The 19558-nt window shown below is 36.4% G+C and overlaps 1 protein-coding gene across 9 annotated transcripts in view; it reads right to left on the bottom strand.

Moving 5' to 3' along the window:
* PIGN (phosphatidylinositol glycan anchor biosynthesis class N) overlaps positions 1-19558 on the bottom strand; it is a 199520-nt gene that overhangs the window by 162484 nt on the left and 17478 nt on the right. For 4 of the 9 annotated variants that reach the window (XM_037987973.2, XM_073006256.1, XM_008013872.3 and 1 more), the window contains exons 2-6: positions 13427-13564; positions 12167-12419; positions 8725-8846; positions 8171-8269; positions 5554-5660 (exon numbers count right to left, since the gene is read on the bottom strand). In XM_037987973.2, coding sequence (XP_037843901.2) covers positions 5554-5660; positions 8171-8269; positions 8725-8846; positions 12167-12387 — 549 coding nt within the window. In that variant the 5' untranslated portion in view covers positions 12388-12419; positions 13427-13564. Of the gene's footprint in view, positions 1-5553; positions 5661-8170; positions 8270-8724; positions 8847-12166; positions 12420-13299; positions 13377-13426; positions 13565-16202; positions 16289-17341; positions 17465-19558 lie in introns of all 9 variants that reach the window. The other 5 variants (XM_037987971.2, XM_037987970.2, XM_073006255.1 and 2 more) reach the window with 4 other exon arrangements.

The following is a 19558-nucleotide window of genomic DNA, read 5'->3' as shown; positions in this document are numbered from 1 at the left end:
AATTTGAAGATTATTATGCTAATTTAATAATGATAAACTAGATTCATAAACCCTTCTCAGGCAAATGATTCATCCTGTATTCATATATGCATGAACATGGGTTAAAAACTATGAAGACTACTTTTAAATTATTTTAAAATAAGTTAACAGGCTATCTAAGATACATCTTTGTTGTTCACATAAATGCCTTTAACTGTAGAAGATGTTAACTTTTAACAAGAGATGTTTAATTTTTCAACAAAAGTCTGAAGTATTTAAGTATTTTTTTCAAATAATTCTTCATTACTATGTTAAAAAATACAAATGGTGCAATTAGAGAACTAGCTATTCAAGAATAGAAATAATATAATATGTAACCTGCTATCATCTGTCTCAAAAGTATAAAACTGCCCCCTAACTTTCATATACATTCTAATTAACCCCTAAGAAAATTTAAAAACTAGATAAAAATGATAAGTTCTTTAAGAGAAAAGAATTAAAAGTTAAACACATAATTGAACAAAACAAAAAACTGAGCAAATGACTTGAATTATATCTATAATTTGTTCTATGGCTGGTACAATATATTCAGCTACATAATCCTTTCTTGGAGCTAGATGTGCTCATCCTATCCTTTCTTGCAGCTAGATGTGCCTTTGTGGTTTTGGCCAATAAGATTTAAGTCAAATATTTCAGTCTTAAAGCTATGTGGATCTAAGGCTCTTTGAAATAAATATAATTCAGTAGGAAAGATCCTTTTTTCTTCTTCATATTGTTGACCTAAAACACTAACATAAGGGCAGGAACTCCAAGGGTATCTTGAGTCATGACATAACCTTGAAGATAAAACTCATGCCCTGAGGTTAGAGGAAGACTTCAGGAGACTGAGTGTCAATGACACTGTGGAGCCAATATAGCACCCTGGACTGCATCAATGCTCAGCTGCCTACTGCTGGCATTATCTTTAGTTAAGATAGAAGTAAACTTTTATTTTCTTCCCTTTTACACAGGTATGATCTAATCTAAGTTAGTATACTTATTCATGTACCAAACAATTCCCTGATAGGGGAATTGTTGTTGTTGTTGTTATTGTTGTTTTGTTGTTGTTGTTGTTTGAGACAGAGTCTCTATCACCCAGCCCAGGCTGGAGTGCAGCGGCACAATCTTGGCTCACTGCAACCTCTACCTCCTGGGTTCAAGCGATTCTTGTGCCTCAGCCTCCCGAGTAGCTGGGATTACAGGCATGCACCACCATGCTCGGCTAATTTTTTTGTATTTTTAGTAGAGACAGTGTATCACCATGTTGGGTAGGCTGGTCTCAAACTCCTGGCCTCAAGTGATCCATCCACCTTGGCCTCCCGAAGTGCTGGGGATTACAGGCGTGAGCCACTGCGCCCAGCCTCTGATAGGGGTTTAAAGTTAACAGTGTGAAAAAGTCAGTATCTCTGCCAATAAGATGTATATTGAAGGGGAATATGTCAGTGTGTGAACAGTTATAGTATAGCACAATAAAGTATTAAGGGAATACAGAGGAGGGTTATCTAAGTCAAAGTGGAAATAGGGTAAAGCAAAGAGAAGTCACAGAAGACATAATAGAGAAGATGATGCACGAACTGAGATTTTTAAAGTGAATAGATTCAACCCAGGTGAACCTTTGAGGCCATTATACTAAGTGAAATAAGCCAATCACAAAAAGACATAGACTGTATGATACCACTTATGATATAAGGTGCCTAGAGTAGTCAAATGCATAGAAATAGAAAGTAGAATGGTGGTTGCCAGGGGTTGGGGGAGGGGGAAATGAATAGTTTTGTTTGTTTGTTTGTTTTGAGACGGAGTCTCACTCTGTCGCCAGGCTGGAGTGCAGTGGCACGATCTCGGCTCACTGCAACTTCCGCCTCCCGGGTTCAAGCGATTCTCCTGCCTCAGCCTCCCGAGTAGCTGGGACTACAGGCATGTGCCACCACGCCTGGCTAATTTTTGTATTTTTAGTAGAGAAAGAGTTTTACCATGTTGGCCAGGATGGTCTCAATCTCTTGACCTCGTGATTCACCCACCTTGGCCTCCCAAAGTGCTGGGATTACAGACATGAGCCACTGCGCCCGGCCAGAATTACTGTTTAATGGGTACAGAGTTTGTTTTGCGAGATGAAATAGTCTAGAGATCAGTTGCACAACACCATGAATATACTTAACATTACTAAATTACAGATGCTCCTCACTTACAATGGGGTTATATCCCAATAAACCCATCCTAAATTGAAACTATTGTAAGTCAAAAATGCATGTAATATACCTGTTACAGGTAGTTAGACAGGCATGAGTGGGACAAGAGAGGGGTCTTCCCTAACCCACCAGGAATGTCAGGTGATGATTCAGCAATTATCACACTGCCTCTCTAAAAGTAGTAGATTGGCAGCTGGCACCAGGGAGAGGCCATTTCCTGATGGTCCATACTTGCCGCACTAAAGTGTTAACTGAATGCAAGCACCAGAGAGATGCATTCCTGGGCATGTGCATTAAGAGACCAAATGGTGAAGTATGCCCGTCAGGGGGCACTCCACCAGAAAAGGAAAGAAAGCCTCGGATGGGTATGTGTACAACTTTCTAAATACACTGCATGCTCACCTTCCAACGTTAAGGAGGGCACTGCGCATGCAGGCGCCCCACCCTACGGGAAGAATCATGGAAAGGGCCAGCCTATAAAATCCTAGGATCAAGATTAAACACTGCACTTGACCTCGGTGCTCACTTCTAGGCATACTTCCCATTCTTTCCTGTTCTAAAGCTTTTATAAATAAAATTCCACTCCTGCCTTGGTCTCTTCTTCTGCCTTATGGCCCCAGTCAAAGTTTTTCTTCTGGGGAGGTAAGAATTGAGGTTGCTGCAGATCCTTATGGATTTGTTGCCAGTAATTCAGATACCTTCTGCCAGTAACATACCTAACCTACCAAACATCATAGCTTAGTCTGGCCTACTGTCCACGAAGAGTCAAACTCTATAAAATATTTGAAGAGATTTATTCTGAGCCAAATATGAGTGACCATGGCCCATGACACAGCACTCAGGAGATCCTGAGAATATGTGCTCAAGGTGGTTGGGGTGTAGCTTGGTTTTATACATTTTGGGGAGACATGAGACTTCAACCAAATATATTTAAGAAATACATTGGTTTGGTTCAGAAAGGTGGGACAACTCAAAGTGGGGATTGGGGGGAAATTTAAAAATTTCTGGTTGGCAATTGGTTGAGTTTCTCTAAAGACTTGGGATCAAAACAAAGGAATGCCTGGGTTAAGATAAGAGATGGTGGAATCCAAAGTTCTTATTTGCAGAGGGACCCTTCAGATAGTAGGTTTCAGAGAGAACAGGTTGTAAAATGTTTCTTATTAGACTTTAAGGTCTGTGTTGAGGTTAATGCCAGAGAGGTATAATGAGGCATGTCCGACACCCACCTCCCCTCATGACCTGAATCAGCCTCTCAGGTTACATTTTTAAAGCTTTTAAAAGCGCCCTGGCTGAGAAAGTTCATTGAGATGCTTGGGGGGGGTGGTGCTTAGAATTTTATTTTTGGTTTACACTACCTTCAACATGCTCAAAACATTTACATTAGCCTACGGTTGGGCAAAATCATCTAACATAAAGCCCATTTTTTAATAAAGTGTTGATAATGTGAGATAAGTGAGATAATAATTACTATTTCATGTAATTTTTGAATACTATACTGAAAGTAAAAAACAAAATGGTTGTATGGGTACTCAATGTATGCTTTATACTAAATACGTATGGCTTTTGCACTGGTGGAAAGTCAAAAGAATCGAAAGTTAAACCACTGTTAAGCTGGGGACTGTCTGCAAACACTTAAAATGCTTAAGATAGTAAATTCTGTATTTTGCATATGTATTTTTTTTACCACAATTACCAAAAACAGGTGAGTAGAAAACTGCATGGATCTGGAAACTGTTGGGCTTGAATTAAGCATGAGTCTCTAGCCAGGATATGAAGTTCAAAAGTAAAACCCTTAACTCACTCTCTAGCCTCTTCTGAGACCTGGCTCCCAGGCAGTCCTCCTGCCACACTAACCTCCCTTCTTTCACTTCCTCAAATCCATTATGCTGACTCTTGACCAAGATTTACCTAGTGCTGCTGGCCTGCAATACCTTTCCATACCAATCCATCCCTATCCATTGCTTTGTCTCCTATACGTGTTCTGAGATTATCTCAAACCTCTTATCCTTCCCCTAACTACCCAGTCCAGATTAGAATTTTCTGAAGATACATTTTTGGTCTGTATTTTTCCTTCACATCACTTACCAATGCTGATGACTTCATATTTTCATTATAACTTGATTAATATATATCTACCATATTTTACGAAGAAGTCATGTGCAAATCTTTTTGTCTGTTCACTACCATGTCAAGACTAGTAGTGTTGAAATAAAGAAAGGAAGAAAGACATGAAAATCAGGCCAGCTACCAGCTAAGTATGTACATTCGCAAGGAATCAATTCCATGATTTTGGAGGGATTTTAGCTACATATACAAAATTAGAAGCCAAAGGCTTTCATGCAGATATTAATATTAGTACATTATGTTAAGAAGTGATGATTAGCAAAATAATTTGCTAATCATTTTCTCAAAGAGATTTTATTTAAGATGAAAGTTTTCTCTGTTGACAAAAGTATATATTAAAAGTAAAAAGAAAATTTCAAGGGAAAACATCCTTGGAAAAAAATAGGGTTTAGCCATGAATTTTAGAGCACTCAATTTCTGCTAAGCAAATACAAAGAAAAAGGCAGATATATACTGAGTACATTTACAAACAAAAATGGCTATATCATGGAGAAGTCCACAAAGTCAGTTCAAAAGACACTATTAGAAAAAAGAAGTGTCAATCAAAGCCTCTTATAATGGATGAATTATGAGTTGTTATTTGGAGATGAGGAATAATGCACTGGTAAAAGAAGAGAGACAATGTCCACAATTGAGATTTTCACACAATTTTTGAGAATATAAATTATATTGTATTCCTCATGAAACTATGATAATTGTCACTATAAAATGTTCAAAAAACTCTAGTACTTAAATAAACCATAGATTTTTATTATGATCAATTTGCTAATTTGTTTTTGCTTATATAATCTGCTTATCTAATTTTTCTTTAAAGTATATTTTTTTTAAAAAAATCATATACTTTGTTATTATAAATGTATTATATTTGAACAGCATTTTCCCAAAGGCTTTCATATATCTCACATGGTCCATTACTACAAGAGAATGATTCCAAGGGAAATGAAAGATCAAAATTTACCCAGGATGAATCACAAACTAGAAATGAAAAACAGGTTTCCTAAATCCTAATCTAGGGCTCATTTTACTAATAGAAACAAAGAAGTTTAAAACTTCTCTTGTTTATTTAGAATGTGTAATTTTTTATAATTAAATCTTAGAATTCAGAACAGTATGCTACAATATAAAACTTTTAAAGCTCATGCAAACAGAAAAAACTTGAAATACAGTCTCCAATACTTCAGATAAAAATATGTTTTTTGTATATTAACCACTCAATAGCACAAACCTTAACATTATCAAAAACCCACGTATCCAGTTTTGTTGCATCTTGAGCACCAAAATCCTCTCTTTTAGCATCATAACTGTATGTATAAACGTGGTCTCCACTAGCACCTGAAAAGGAAATTTGGAAAAAACCATTTTTTTACAAAATCTTTTAAACTATCATAAAGTATGAGATAGTCATTCACAGATTTTTGTGAGTAACCAGAATTTTCACAAAGCATTGTTCATTATGATGGGGAAGAGAAAAATGGGAGGAATAATTAACATTTATGTATATTATGTCCTATGGACCATGCTACGTACTTTAATGTATTCTATTGCTTTTTGTCCTCAAAAATAACATATTTTAATTTCACAGATTCACTATATGTTAATTAACACACAAAATCACAACTCTAATAAGCAATATAACAAAAATAAGCACAATAGTTGTCTCCCTTTAAGGATTAAACCATTCAAAACATGTGTGCCCCTTAGAATGCTACAATCTAAAATAGATGAAGATGTGTGGTGTACAAACCTTCTTAACATAAGAAGAAAATTCAAATATTTCACTTCTCTTATTCATAAACTAGGCGTATTTTTCTCAACTTATAAGAGAATAAATATTGCTTATTGCCAAAGAGTTTGAAGGGGTCAACAGATATAACAATCTCATACATTTGCAAGACTGTATTAAGAATCTAATCAGTTTAGTGAATTTCTGAGTTTAATAGGCTCTTGCAGGTAATAAGAAAGAGATATGACTAGCGTGATGGCTCACACCTGTAATTCCTGTATCTTGGGAGGCTGAGGCAGGTGGATCACCTGAGGTCGGGAGTTCGAAACCAGCCTGGCCAACATGATGAAACCCCATCTCTATTAAAAATAGATGTGGTGTGTGGTGTATGTGTGCCTGTAATCCCAGTTACTCAGGGGGCTGAGGCAGGAGAATCACTTGAACTGAGGAGGTGGAGGTTGCAGTGAGCTGAGATTGTTCCACTGTGCTCCAGCCTCGGCAACAAGGGCAAAACTCCATCTCAAAAAAAGAAAAACAAAAACAAAAACAAAAAGAAAGAGATACAATAAACTAATACAATCTTTTTTGCACCAGTTCAGCTCTAATGACCCTATTCCACAGCTCAGCCATTCTACTTCCCACATCCCAGATAAAAAGGTCTGACTGGGTTTGTTGTTTACCATAAGATATGGAACGTTCCTATTAGACTATCCCTAATTCAATTATTGGTCCTGTCTCATCCATTGTAGCCAGAAACAAGAATGTTAGTTTGATAAGCCATAGCAACTTAATCTACCCTTACCACCACCAACTCCCAAAAAAACTAAACTGCTTTCCAAAGAAGGCAATATATAAATGGCAAACAGTTTGGGGCTCTTTGGTCCACCCAGTATAATAATGTTCTATCACTATCATCTGTAAAATTCTCAATATATATTTTGCTTCCTGGACACGTAATAATCTTCAATAGTTCCCATTATTTTAATTACACTCATGACTAAGTATGTTACAAATCCTTTCTGATAAGTGAAATGATCAATCATTCTGTTTCCACTTAAAAGCATTTAATGACATGAAATTCATCCGATTGATTTTAGAAAATAATATAAATGAATTTTCTAATTAAGAGATGTCCCAATGTTTGCAGAATCATGCATATAAACAACAAATCTACATGCTATATTCAATATATTAAATATCAATTTAAATAAATTGTATGTTAAATGCCATCTATATTAAATGCCAAAATATATGGCATATTCAATATATTAAAATAGGAATTATAACTATACATTTTAGCACTTAAATCTTCCGTTTTTTTTGAGACACGGTGTTGCTCTGTTGCCAGTGCAGTGGCATAATCATGGCTCACTGCAGCCTCAACATCCCAGGCTCTCAAGTGCTCTTCCCACCTCAGGCACCTGAGTAGTTGGGACTGCAGGCACATGCCACCACACTCAGCCAATTTTTTGTTTGTTGTAGAGATGTGGGTCTCACCTTGTTGCCCAGACTGGTCTCCAACTTCTGGAGCTCAAGTGATCCACCTGCCTCAGCCTCCCAAAGTGCTGGATTACAGGTGTGAGCCACTGTGCCCAGCCAATGTTTAAATCTTCATATGAATATCCAGTAATTTTAAAATGATTTGCCAAAGTATAATGAACCACACCTCAACATCACCATTTATAATGAAGTTATGTGAAAAGTGCTATGCTAAATATTTCACATGAATTACATAATTTAATTCTAAAAATAAACCTATGAGACGGAAACTAATATTATCACATTTTATAAAAAGGAAATTGAAGCTCAGAGAGATTATATAAATTGCTCAAGATTATATAGCTGTTAAGTGATACAGCCATATACCATTTAATTGAATCCAAAATACTATCTAACTGTATGATGTACCAATATTTCAAGTATAACTAAGAAGGAAAAAAAAATGCCAATTAAACAGACACATCTATCACTGTAATTAAATATCCCTATTTCAGAAATGTTAAACATGTAAAAATATGTGTAAAAATTAACAAATACAGTATGTATATAAAAACAGAAAACTACCATATTGACTTATTCCCTATTTACTATCGGAGGAAACATAATCAGCAACTCTTACCTTTGGCAAACATAGGCAGGATATCTGGGCTTCCCCAGCTCCATGTGTATTTACTTTCATTAAAGAGAGAATCAAATTCTACAGGATTTTCCTTCCATCCTTCAGAAAGCAAGCAAGCAGTAACAGTAATATATACATGGTACAATAAGCCCCTAAAGAACTATTCTTCAAATAATAACAATTAGTCAGTGAACAAATGCAAAACTAATAGTAGATTTTATATTATGTATATTATACCACTATTTTAAAAAAACTAACAATAGATAATTTACTTCTTAATGAAATATAAAATTATTTTTGAACTTTCAAGAATAATATCTAGGAAAATTATGCTTCCATCCAACCCAAATTCTTTCAATAACACAGGATAATGAAATACTAAAGCATCATTCTGGAGTCAATACCAGTGGGTGTTCATGTCAGTAAGGCATGCTAAAACATTTGTCCAAAGTATCTCAAAACATACCTTCACTTTGTGACATGATTAAGCGGTAAAGGACTAATATTTATTTGACAGATGTTTCATTTAATAAGATTGTCCAAATACACAATACCTTTGGCAACTGCGCTGACATCTTCATAAAACCCAGCTATCAGAGCTACATGACCTGGCCGAGATTCTGTCGGCACACGTGTATGAGATATGCCCCAGCTGCCTTCATGCATTATGATATTCCTAAAAGATATTAAAGACAAATAGTTAACACAGACTATGATTAGATACTCTCATATGAAGCTTTAGAAACATAAGATTATTAGAGAAGGAATCAAAAGCAAAAATGTAAGTCAAAACTTAAGAAGGAAAGGAATCTTTCAAATTCCAGCTGAGCCCATTCCAAGCATCTACCAGCTGAATGAAGCAGCATGAATTTGCTGATATAAGACCAAACGAAGAACCACTCAACCACGGCACAGAATCATGAAACAAAATACATGATTGTTGGTTTAAGCCACAAAATAGAGATGGCTTGTTATATAGAGATAAAACATATATTATGATATCAATGTTAAATTGCATTAGGTGTGATAATAGTATTGTGGTTATTTAAGAGATATAGGCTGAAGTGTTTGGGGTAAAGTTTCTTGCTTTCAAATTGTTAAGGAAAAAATAATTAAAACTAGGTACATATACATGGGCACCGCTGTGGTGGGGGTGGCAGAGGGGCCAGGAGAGGGTGAACGCAATTATGAAAAAAGGTTAAAATTGTCATACCAGGTAAAGGGTATACAGATGTCCATCACATAATCCTTTCAACTTTTGTTTAGTTGAAAAATTCTTAAAATAAAAACTAAGAGGAGGGAAAATGGCTACACTCCTAATTAGGAGTTAAATTATATCCCCAAATTTGAGACAAACAGGCAGAAAGATTATTTTTGCTAAAAGATGTCAACATTATTTAAGTTGTATCACAGTGATTTGCAAAATTTGGGGAAGAAAGCAGAACTACAAGTGATGCTATTACAGGTGACAGGCCAGCAGAGCAATAAGTTATAAAATAGTAAACTCATCACTAACATTTTTCAATATAAATATCTGCCTCTCAATACATTCTAAAGTAAAATATTTATAACTACTGGTGTCAGTTCTTTTACTACTGACTTACCTAATAATAAAAGCAGTTTTGGTGAAATACATACATAATAAGTAAACAGTTTCAAAACCACTGGACCAAATATTAACAGAGAAATATTCTTTAACTTCTTGAGTTATATAATGAAAACTGGACTTAAATAGAAAGGGGAGGTATAAAGAAATGTGGATACTCTATTTAAAAGCATTAGTTTAGATACTGTATTTAAAAACATTAGTTTAGACCACATTTTTAAAAAACAAATTTTGAGCCAGGCTAAGTGGCTCACACCTTTAATCCCAGCACTTTGGGACGCCGAGGCAGGTGGAGGTCAGGAGTTCAAAACCAGCCTGGCCAACATGGTGAAACCCCGTCTCTACTAAAGATACAAATATTAGCCGGGCGTGGTGGCATGGGCCTGTAATCCCAGCTACTCAGGAGGCTGAGGCAGGAGAATTGCTTGAACTTGTGAGGCAGAGGTTGCAGTGAGCCAAGATCGTACCATTGCACTCCAGCCTGGGTGACACAGTGAGACTCCGTCTCAAAACAAACAACAACAACAAAAAAAAAACTTTCAAAAACAGGCTTAGAAGAAGCTAGAAGATTCCTGACATTGTAAATATACAATGGCACACAACACAAAACCTCAACTGTTTGAGCCCACAGAGTTTCTGTAAGATCCAAAGGAGAAACAAGTGCCACCAGAAAAGGTTGACTATATTTTACCAGTATATTTTCATCATCTTAATTTTGAAATGAAGCATATTTCTCTCTTTCCTTTGGCAACTAAGAAATTCACCCAAATACTTCAATTATTTCTGAAATTTGTTACACATTTTTGTGTACTGTACTTAACCTTGGTTTGATCTTATTTTCCCACAATATTCCTCTATTGACTTGAGTCACTCTTTTATTTATTTTTATCCCTCAATATGTTATGCATCTCTTTGAGCTATCATAAATTTAGTTCTGAAAATTCAACACAGCATTCGAGTTCATCGGTTCTTCTAGCTGTCAACAAATATTTGTTAATTGCCCATTATGTTATAGGAACTGGAGATAAAGTAGTGGATAAGTTCCCAATCTCATGGAACTTTCATGATTGTAAGTACTATAAAGAAAAATAAAACAGGGCAGGCGTGGTGGCTCACACCTGTAATTCCAGCACTTTGGGAGGCTGAGGCGGGTGGATCATGAGGTCAGGAGATCGAGACCATCCTGGCTAACACGGTGAAACCCGGTCTCTACTAAAAATACAAAGCACTAGCTGGGTGTGGTGGCAGGCGCCTGTAGTCCCAGTTACTCCGGAGGCTGAGGCAGGAGAATGGCATGAACCTGGGAGGTTGAGCTGGCAGTGAGCTGAGATTGTGCCACTGCACTCCAGCCTGGCTGACAGAGCGAGACTCCGTCTCAAAAAAAAAGAGAAAGAAAACCAAGTAAAGTGACAGTAGGTAATGATGACAGATGAGGATGGGGGGAAGACACAACATGTTAGAAAAATTTCCTCTCGAATTTGATTTTAATCTCTCCACAACAGCATTACAAGGCCTTTCAGGAGTTGCCACTAATCAGAAAAAGAGCAATTGTTTGTAGGCCCTTTGTAAGTCCAAGAAATTAAAGTGACTTAATAGAAGCCAACGTTACATTAAACAGTGATATAAACATGAAAAGGCTCTATATTCTTTTACGGAAGGTTGTGTTTTTAATATGAAGTCTATATTTTCTACTTAAACATTGTTGAAAGTAGTAATTCATTAATATTTATGCTTGTCTTTATTTTGTAAAATCAGCAGATTTTTTTCTTTTTTGGTTTTTTGTTTGTTTGTTTGAGATGGAGTTTGGCTCTTGTTGCCCAAGCTGGAGTGCAATGGTGCCATCTCGGTTCACTGCAACCTCTGCCTCCTAGGTTCTCCTGCCTCAGCCTCCCGAATAGCTAGGATTACAGGCATGCGCAACCACGCCCAGCTAATTTTTTGTATTTTTAGTAGAAACGGGGTTTCTCCATGTTGGTCAGGCTGGTCTCAAACCCGCGACCTCAGGTGATCCACACGCCTTGGCCTCCCAAAGTGCTGGGATTATAGGCGTGAGCTACCATGCCCGGCCAGCAGATTTATTTTTTAAGAAAAAAATAATATAGTGAGTCCTGCGCCACGTTTGGGAAATTAGGACAAGTTAGCTTAAGCAGCTAAGCCTATCCATTTCAATTCGCCATTATCAGCTTCAACAATACCAGAAATAACACCTAGGAGGAAATAAAGTGGCATCTAGTGCTGATCCATAAGACAAAGGCAAATGTACAAGTGCCCTATTCTCTTTCTCATCATCACCCCTGTGCCCAGTATATGATAAACAGCAAGATATTATGCAGTTGACTTAACTCAGAAGAACATTTTAAGAGATGTCTCTTATGAGTGTACATGCTTACCTAATAAACGGTGCTCTAGAGGTCCCATTTTCATCTAATTCATAAAGTGTGTCTGCTCGAAGACCATCAGCAACAAACAACACTAATCTTCTCGCTGGAGGGGGCAATGGTGTAAACTGAGGAGTCATTCCATGAACCAAAGGAGATGTAAAATAAATGTCAAAGATGGAGGCGAAGAACACAAAATGTATAAGCAATCCCAAAATAAAGAACAGCAGCATAGCCAGTGTAACTAATTAGTCTTCAAGGACAGCTGAAAGAGGGAACAAAATTAAATTGGGGTAAATCTTAATGCAATCATATGTGTTTTCACATATTTTGATGATTACAAGTAGATTAAACATATATTTTTAATTATTATGTAACTCACAACTTTACTTTCATTTGTGGTGGTAACAATAAGCACTATTTAATAATGTGACATAATACTGAAATCAAATACATAATAAAGTACATCCAAGCAAAAAGAAAAAGTTCAAGTATAATAAGTAATTGGGACAAATAAACTAGAATGAATTTAAGTCCATAATAAGCTCATAAAAATTAACACAGGACCAAAGAACAAATAAATAATTAAATCAGTCCTAAAAAGAGTTAGCATTCAGCCAAGTCAAATCGTACAAAAAGAAAATATAACTCGTGCAACTCTTGGTTGTCCATATGACAATCATTGCCAATAAGGGATTTTTAATTATTTAAATCAGTTATAATTATTTAGATGTTTGTGCATTGATTTAAATTATTCAAATATTTGTGATTTTTTTTCTTCTTACTTTGGTAATCAGCTCAGGGGTATTCTGGCTCTCTTGACTATTACCACATTGAGCAGGAAACATGCATTCTATCACATTTGACAGAATCATATGAAGTTAAATTTCATCTGTGCTTCAGAAAATCTGTACTTATTAAAGAATCATTTTATTTTAGTTCCCTGAATCAATCAAAAAGGTTACATTTTGTCCACTCAATAAAAATGTTTTGTGCATACATCACATGCATAATTGGATGCTGGGGTACTATAGAGAATATCGAGTTCTCTGTAAGTTCATCACAGAGCTGATGAACTTACAAATACTTAAGGAAGAAAAACGAAGCAATATGAAACATTTAAATAATACTGTAAAAGAAGATACCATTAAACTGCCAAGATCAAATGGAACATGGGAGTGTTTTCCAAGCCAGTCTGTAATTTGCTATTGTTGGTGAATCTCTGCAGGTCAAGGAGAAAAAAAAAAAAAAAAGTATTGGAACTTGTCTTACTTGTAATGTAACGGCATTAGTTACATATAGTGATCCTAGGCTGAAAAACACCAAGGTTGAGGTAATTTTAACTACAGACACATCTTTTTCTTCTTGGCCTGAAGAATCACATCATGGAAGGAAAGGATGGCAAAATACCTTGCAAAAACAAATGAAACATTGGAAAAACACTCGTCAAAGTCAAGCCGATTATAAAAAAGAAAATATGATAGAGCAAAAGGTCAAATTACAAGCCACTTATTTTCTGAGAACCAAGGGTCAACTAAATATCAAAGATATTCTACGAAGTACAAAAGTTCCTTAGTGAGTAGATGCTATTTTGCATCTCATAGCTAACTGACAAAGAGAATCTTTACGTGTTATATAGCATATTCCCTCCCTTCTTTGGTGCTACTACAAATCAACTTTCTATTTTCTGAGGCAGTTTAGAATAATAATCACTGTACTTAATTTTTTTAAAAAGTAAACTTTACATATTTTTATTAAACAACCTAATGAATATTAAATGCTAAACTATCAATGTGAATGTAAAATAATTCTGAATATATTTGTGTTATTTTCTTAAATATATTCTCAACGTAGAATTAAAGATTCAATGGTTGTGAAAAATTCTTCAAATTACCAAACCAATTTAAAATTCCATTAAAAACGTGTAAATAACTGTTTACCCAAATCTGAAAGTTCTGAACATTGACAGTAATCTTTTTAGTGCATCAGTCATATTACGGTACTTTAAATTTATATCCGTTTTTATTTGCTTGCCTGCTAGCCAGTAAGGGTGTGTACTGATTTCCTAGTTACAGTTTTTCATGGCTTGCTCTTTTGTTTTGATTATTATAGTAGAGCTCTTTTAGACATTAGACCTTTTCTACTCTAGAGACAACACAGAGGTCCCAGTGAAAAAAGGACTATGGTACACCTAATAATAAACCTGACCCAGTTGTATTTTCCTGTTGGAGATAAACTTTAGTTATTTTCAAAGCTAATATTTGCAGGGTGTTCTGGTCCCTGAAGAAACCTAGATTAGTTACCTTTGTGGCACATGGTATTTTTTGTTTTCAATTTTGTTTCAAGAGCATTTTGTTGAGCCAACTACTTAAAATTCCCTCAGAGAATACGAAGAAGAAATGCAAAAGTATCTATATCTAAATTTACCCTCCAGGTTTATCATCATCTGTTTAAAAAGATTTAGCTTCTAAGGAACATCTATGTTCAAAATTATAGGTCTCCAAAGGCTATAACTCACCTCACTTTGCCCAGAACTGAGACATAATACTGTTTCTAGAACATAAAACATTTTTAAAAATTGTTTAAAAATTCACATAACATTTACTATTTTAGACATTTTAAAGCACAGAGTTCTGTAGTGTTAAATATATTCACAGTGTTGTACAATCAATCTCCAGAACTTTTCATCTTTCAAAACTACAACTCTATACCCATTAAACAACTCTCCATTCCCCCCTGCCCTAACGCTGGGGAACCACTGTTCTACTTTCTATTTCCATGAGTATAACTATTCTTGCTACTTCATACAAATGAAATTATACAGTATTTGTTCTTTTTTGATTAGCTTATTTTACTTAGCATAATGTCCTCAAGTTTCATCCATCTTGTAGCATATCAGAATTGCCTTCCTTTTTAAAACTGAAATCAGACCATTGCATGTATATACCACATTTTTGTTATCTAGTCACTTATTCATACACATTTGAGTTGCCCGCACCTTTTGGTGACTGTGAATGATACTATGAACATGGGTACACAATCAGTTTTGTTTAAAATAAACATTGGATATTCACCAGAGGCAGTCATGTAGATCACTTAATTACAAGAAGCTGGAAAATACGGAAAACTGAGGAAATATATGGTAAATATCACTGTCTCTGCTGCAGACATATTTTTACACATATTTCATACTATAATATATAACATAATGTATTAGTCCATTTTCACATTGCTATGAAGAACCACCTGAAACTGGGCAATTTAAAGTGGTTTAACTGACTCACAGTTCCACAGGCTTAACAGGAAGCACGACTTCAAGGCCTCAGGAAACTTACAATCATGGCAGAAGACAAAGGAGAAGCACGCACACCTTACCATGGCAGAGCAAAAGAGAGAGTGAGCAAAGTGGGAAGTGCCACAGACTTTCAAACACCCAGATCTCATGAGAACTCACTCACTATCAGGAGAACAGCAAGGGGAAAATCCACTCCATGATTCAATCGCTTCCCACCAGGTCCCTCCCCCAACGCGTGGGGATTACAATTCGAGATGGGATTTGGGTGGGAACGCAGAGCCAAACCATATCACACAGTAATACATACATTATGTTGATTTATCACATATAATCATTATTATGTATATGTTAATATATATATTAATTACACTGGCTCAATGTAGAGAGCAGATTGTAGTAGGTAAAGAAATGAATCAAGGAGACTGTTAGAAAGCTAGTTAGTATGTAAAATAGGTCAAGAAAGAGATTATTGTTGATTAGTATAAATTAGTGCAATGGAAGTTAACAGAAGGAAGTTGATGACGCAGTTATACTTTGGAGGGAGATGAGGAAGGCTGCTATGGTTTGCGCTTTTCCCCACCAAAAGGCATGTTGAAATTTGACCCCATTGTGGCTGTGATGGGAGGTGGGGCCTATGAGAGATGTTTAGGTCACACAGTTGGATCCCACATGAATGCACTGGTGCTATTCTCACAGCACTGAGTTCTCACTCTGGAGCAGAGGGATTAGTTCTCTGGGAATGGATTAACTCACGTTCTCACAAGTGGGTTGTTGTAAAGTGAGGTTCCTCCTCCTGCTCAGTCCCTCTTCACACATGTTCACATCCCCTTTGTTCTTCTCTGCAATGTTATAACAAAGCACAGAAGCCCTCACCAGAAGCCAGGTCCATGCCCTTTAACTTCCTTGCCTGTAGAACTGTGAACTAAATAAACCTCTTTTCTTTATATATTACCCAGTTTCAGGTATTCTGTTATAGCAACACAAAACAAAGACCTGGGGCTTCAATAAAATAATATAGGTAAAGAGGTAAAAAATGACTTCCAGATTTCTGGTTTGAGCATGTGAACGGTCTTTAACTTAGAGAAGGAAAAGATTTCCTTATAGGACATGGCGGGATGTAAAGCTAAGGGAGAAAGTATTGAGCATTTTCTTTTTGATATATTAAATTTAACCTCGAGATGTCATAATAAAAAGGCAGACAGTTGCTGTGAAACTCAAGAGAGGAGTTCTTAACTACAAGAATGACCTAGAGAAAGCCACTACTAGAGACAGAAAAAAATTAGCCAGTGAAGTAGAAGGAAAACCAGGAGAGGGGCCCTTGAAGTTAAAAGAACAGTGATTCAAGTGTGAAGGGTGTGGTTAACTGTCAGATCCGCTTAAAGGCTGGAGTAAGGACAGTAATGAGTAATCTGGGAGCTTGGAGTTCTTGTTAATTTTACTGAGAAGTTTAAACAGTCGTGTGAGCTGAGTCCCATTAAAGTGGTTGCTTGAAAAGTAAATGGGAGGTGAGGGAGTAAGAGTGGAATGAGCGCAACTCTTTGGGAGAATACTAACTTGGAAGAAAAGAAGAAAAATAAAAATTGATGTAGGGTTAGTAAAGAGTTTTCCTAAGCTATTAGAGACTAGAAGATTTGTGGGCCGAGGAATAATTTAGAATATAGAAGGATATGAATGATGCAGCAGAAAGCTGGAGTTAAATTCTCAGGATAGCAAGAGGGGATGGAATGGAGAGCACAAGTGGAGGAGCTGGGCTACTCTGAGTTTGCGCAGGACCTTCTTGCATTTAGCACTGAAAGTCTAGCAGCCAGGGAAACATATTGGTTACAGGCAAACTATTATTGGGCTCTGGTTGGCTCTACCCTGCAGCAGGCTTCTTCTCGTCTTTCACGCACCTTCTCAAATGTCATCAACTAAAGGTTCCTCTGATCACTCTGAAGTAGGCCCCTCTTCCATCTTCTTTGATCCAAACAATCATACATTCTGTAGCTATTGTTAATATTTATTTAGTGGCAAGGCTGTGGAGAAATAGGAACACTTTTACACTGTTGGTGGGAGTGTAAATTAGTTCAACCATTGTGGCAAACAGTGTGGCAATTCCTCAAGGATCTAGAACCAGAAATACCATTTGACCCAGCAATCCCATTACTGGGTATATGCCCAAAGGATTATAAATCATTCTATATAAAGCCACATGCACACATATGTTTACTGCAGCACTATTTACAACAGCAAAGACTTGAACCAACCCAAACACCTATTAATGATAGACTGGATAAAGAAAATGTGGCACATATACACCGTGGAATATTATGCAGCCATGAAAAAGAATGAGATCATGTCGTTTGCAGGGACATAGATGAAACAAGAAGCCATCATTCTCAGCAAACTAACACAGGAACACAAAATCAAGTACCATGTGTTCTCACTCGTGAGAGTTAAACAATGAGAACACATGGACACAGAGAAGGGAACAACAAACACCAGGGCCTCTTGGGGGGGTGGGGGACAAAAGAAGGAAGAGCATTAGGGCAAATACCTAATGCATGCGGGGCTTAAAACCTAGATGACAGGTTGATAGGTGTAGTAAACCACCATGGCACATGTATACCTATGTAACAAACCTGCACATTCTGTACATGTATCTCAGAACTTAAAGTAAAAAATAAAATAAAATAAATATTTATTTAGTGTATCTCTTCCACTAGAATGTAAGCTGCATACCCCTTAGCATATTCACCTAATGTTAACATTTTCCCTAGTTGTTCTTTTTTTCCCACTCCCTCTCTGCTTTGCTCTATTCTAGCCTTGCCTCTGTGCTTTATCCTTTTTCTCTGTATATATCTGATCACATAACATTGTTTCTGAACCATTTGAGGATAAGTTATATACACCAGGACTCTTTATTCCTAAATACGTCAAATACCTAGAAATTACTTTGTAGGAATAATGATACTCTCTTCTATACCTACGTTATAGGTATCAATTCAGTAAATTCAGCATCAATGTAATATTTAATCTACCATCCATATTCCGATTGTGTGAAGTGATCCAATAATGTTCTTTATGGTATTTTTATAGCTTTACTGAGGCATAATTGACCAAAAAACTGTACATAAAGTGTAATAATCACTATCATAAGGAACAAACTCATCGACCCTAAAAGTTTTCTTATGAGTCTTTGTAATCCAACATCACCCCATTTCCTAGACAACCACTGAATTTTTTTTTGCTTGTTTTTGAGACAGGGTCTCACTTTGCTACCCAGGCTGGAGTGCGGTGGCATGATGTCAGCTCACTGCAACCTCCACCTCCCAGGTTCAAGCAATTCTCATGCCTTAGCCACCTAAGTAGCTGGGACTACAGGCATGTACCACCAGGCTCAGCTACTTTTTGTATTTTTAGTACAGATAGGATTTTGCCATGTTGGCCAGGCTGGTCTTAGAACTCCTGACTTCAAGTGATCTGCCCACCTTGGCCTCCCAAAGTGCTGGAATTATAGGTGTACCGTGCCCAGTCCACTAATGTATTTTCTACCACTATAGATTTGTTTACATTTTTGAACTTTATAAAAATCTATTTCTGCATCATGTACTCTCTTCCATCTGAATTCTTCTACTAAGCATAAATACTTTTAGAATCATACATGTTTGTCCCTTTTTATTATTGAGCATTATTCCATCGTATGGATACAGCACAATTTGTTTACTCATGCTCATGTTAACAGACACTTGTGTTGTTTCTAAAAGCTTCTGGCTATTTCAAATAAAGCTGCTATGAAGAATCATGTAACAGCTTATGTGTGTGCATGTGCTTTCATTTCTTCTTTTTTTTTTTTTTTTTTTTGAAACTCCTGGTCTCAAGGAATCCTCCTGCCTTGGCCTCCCAAAGTGCTGAGGAGACAGGCATGAGTCACTGCTTTCATTTCTCTTCAGTGAACACTTGGGAATAAAACGGCTAGGTCAAATTGTAAATACATGGTTAACTTTTTTTTTCCTTGAGACAAAGTCTTGCTCTGTTGCCCAGGCTGCAGTTAAAAAGCCATGTTTAACTTTTTCAGAAACTGACAAACTAGTTGTTTTCCAAAATTGTTGTACAACTTTACGTTCCCA

Source organism: Chlorocebus sabaeus, chromosome 18 (genome assembly GCF_047675955.1).
Source record: "Chlorocebus sabaeus isolate Y175 chromosome 18, mChlSab1.0.hap1, whole genome shotgun sequence".
In the NCBI taxonomy this organism is placed as follows: domain Eukaryota; kingdom Metazoa; phylum Chordata; class Mammalia; order Primates; family Cercopithecidae; genus Chlorocebus; species Chlorocebus sabaeus.
Note: the sequence above shows the minus strand (reverse complement) of the source record. Positions and strands in the feature narration are given on the sequence as shown.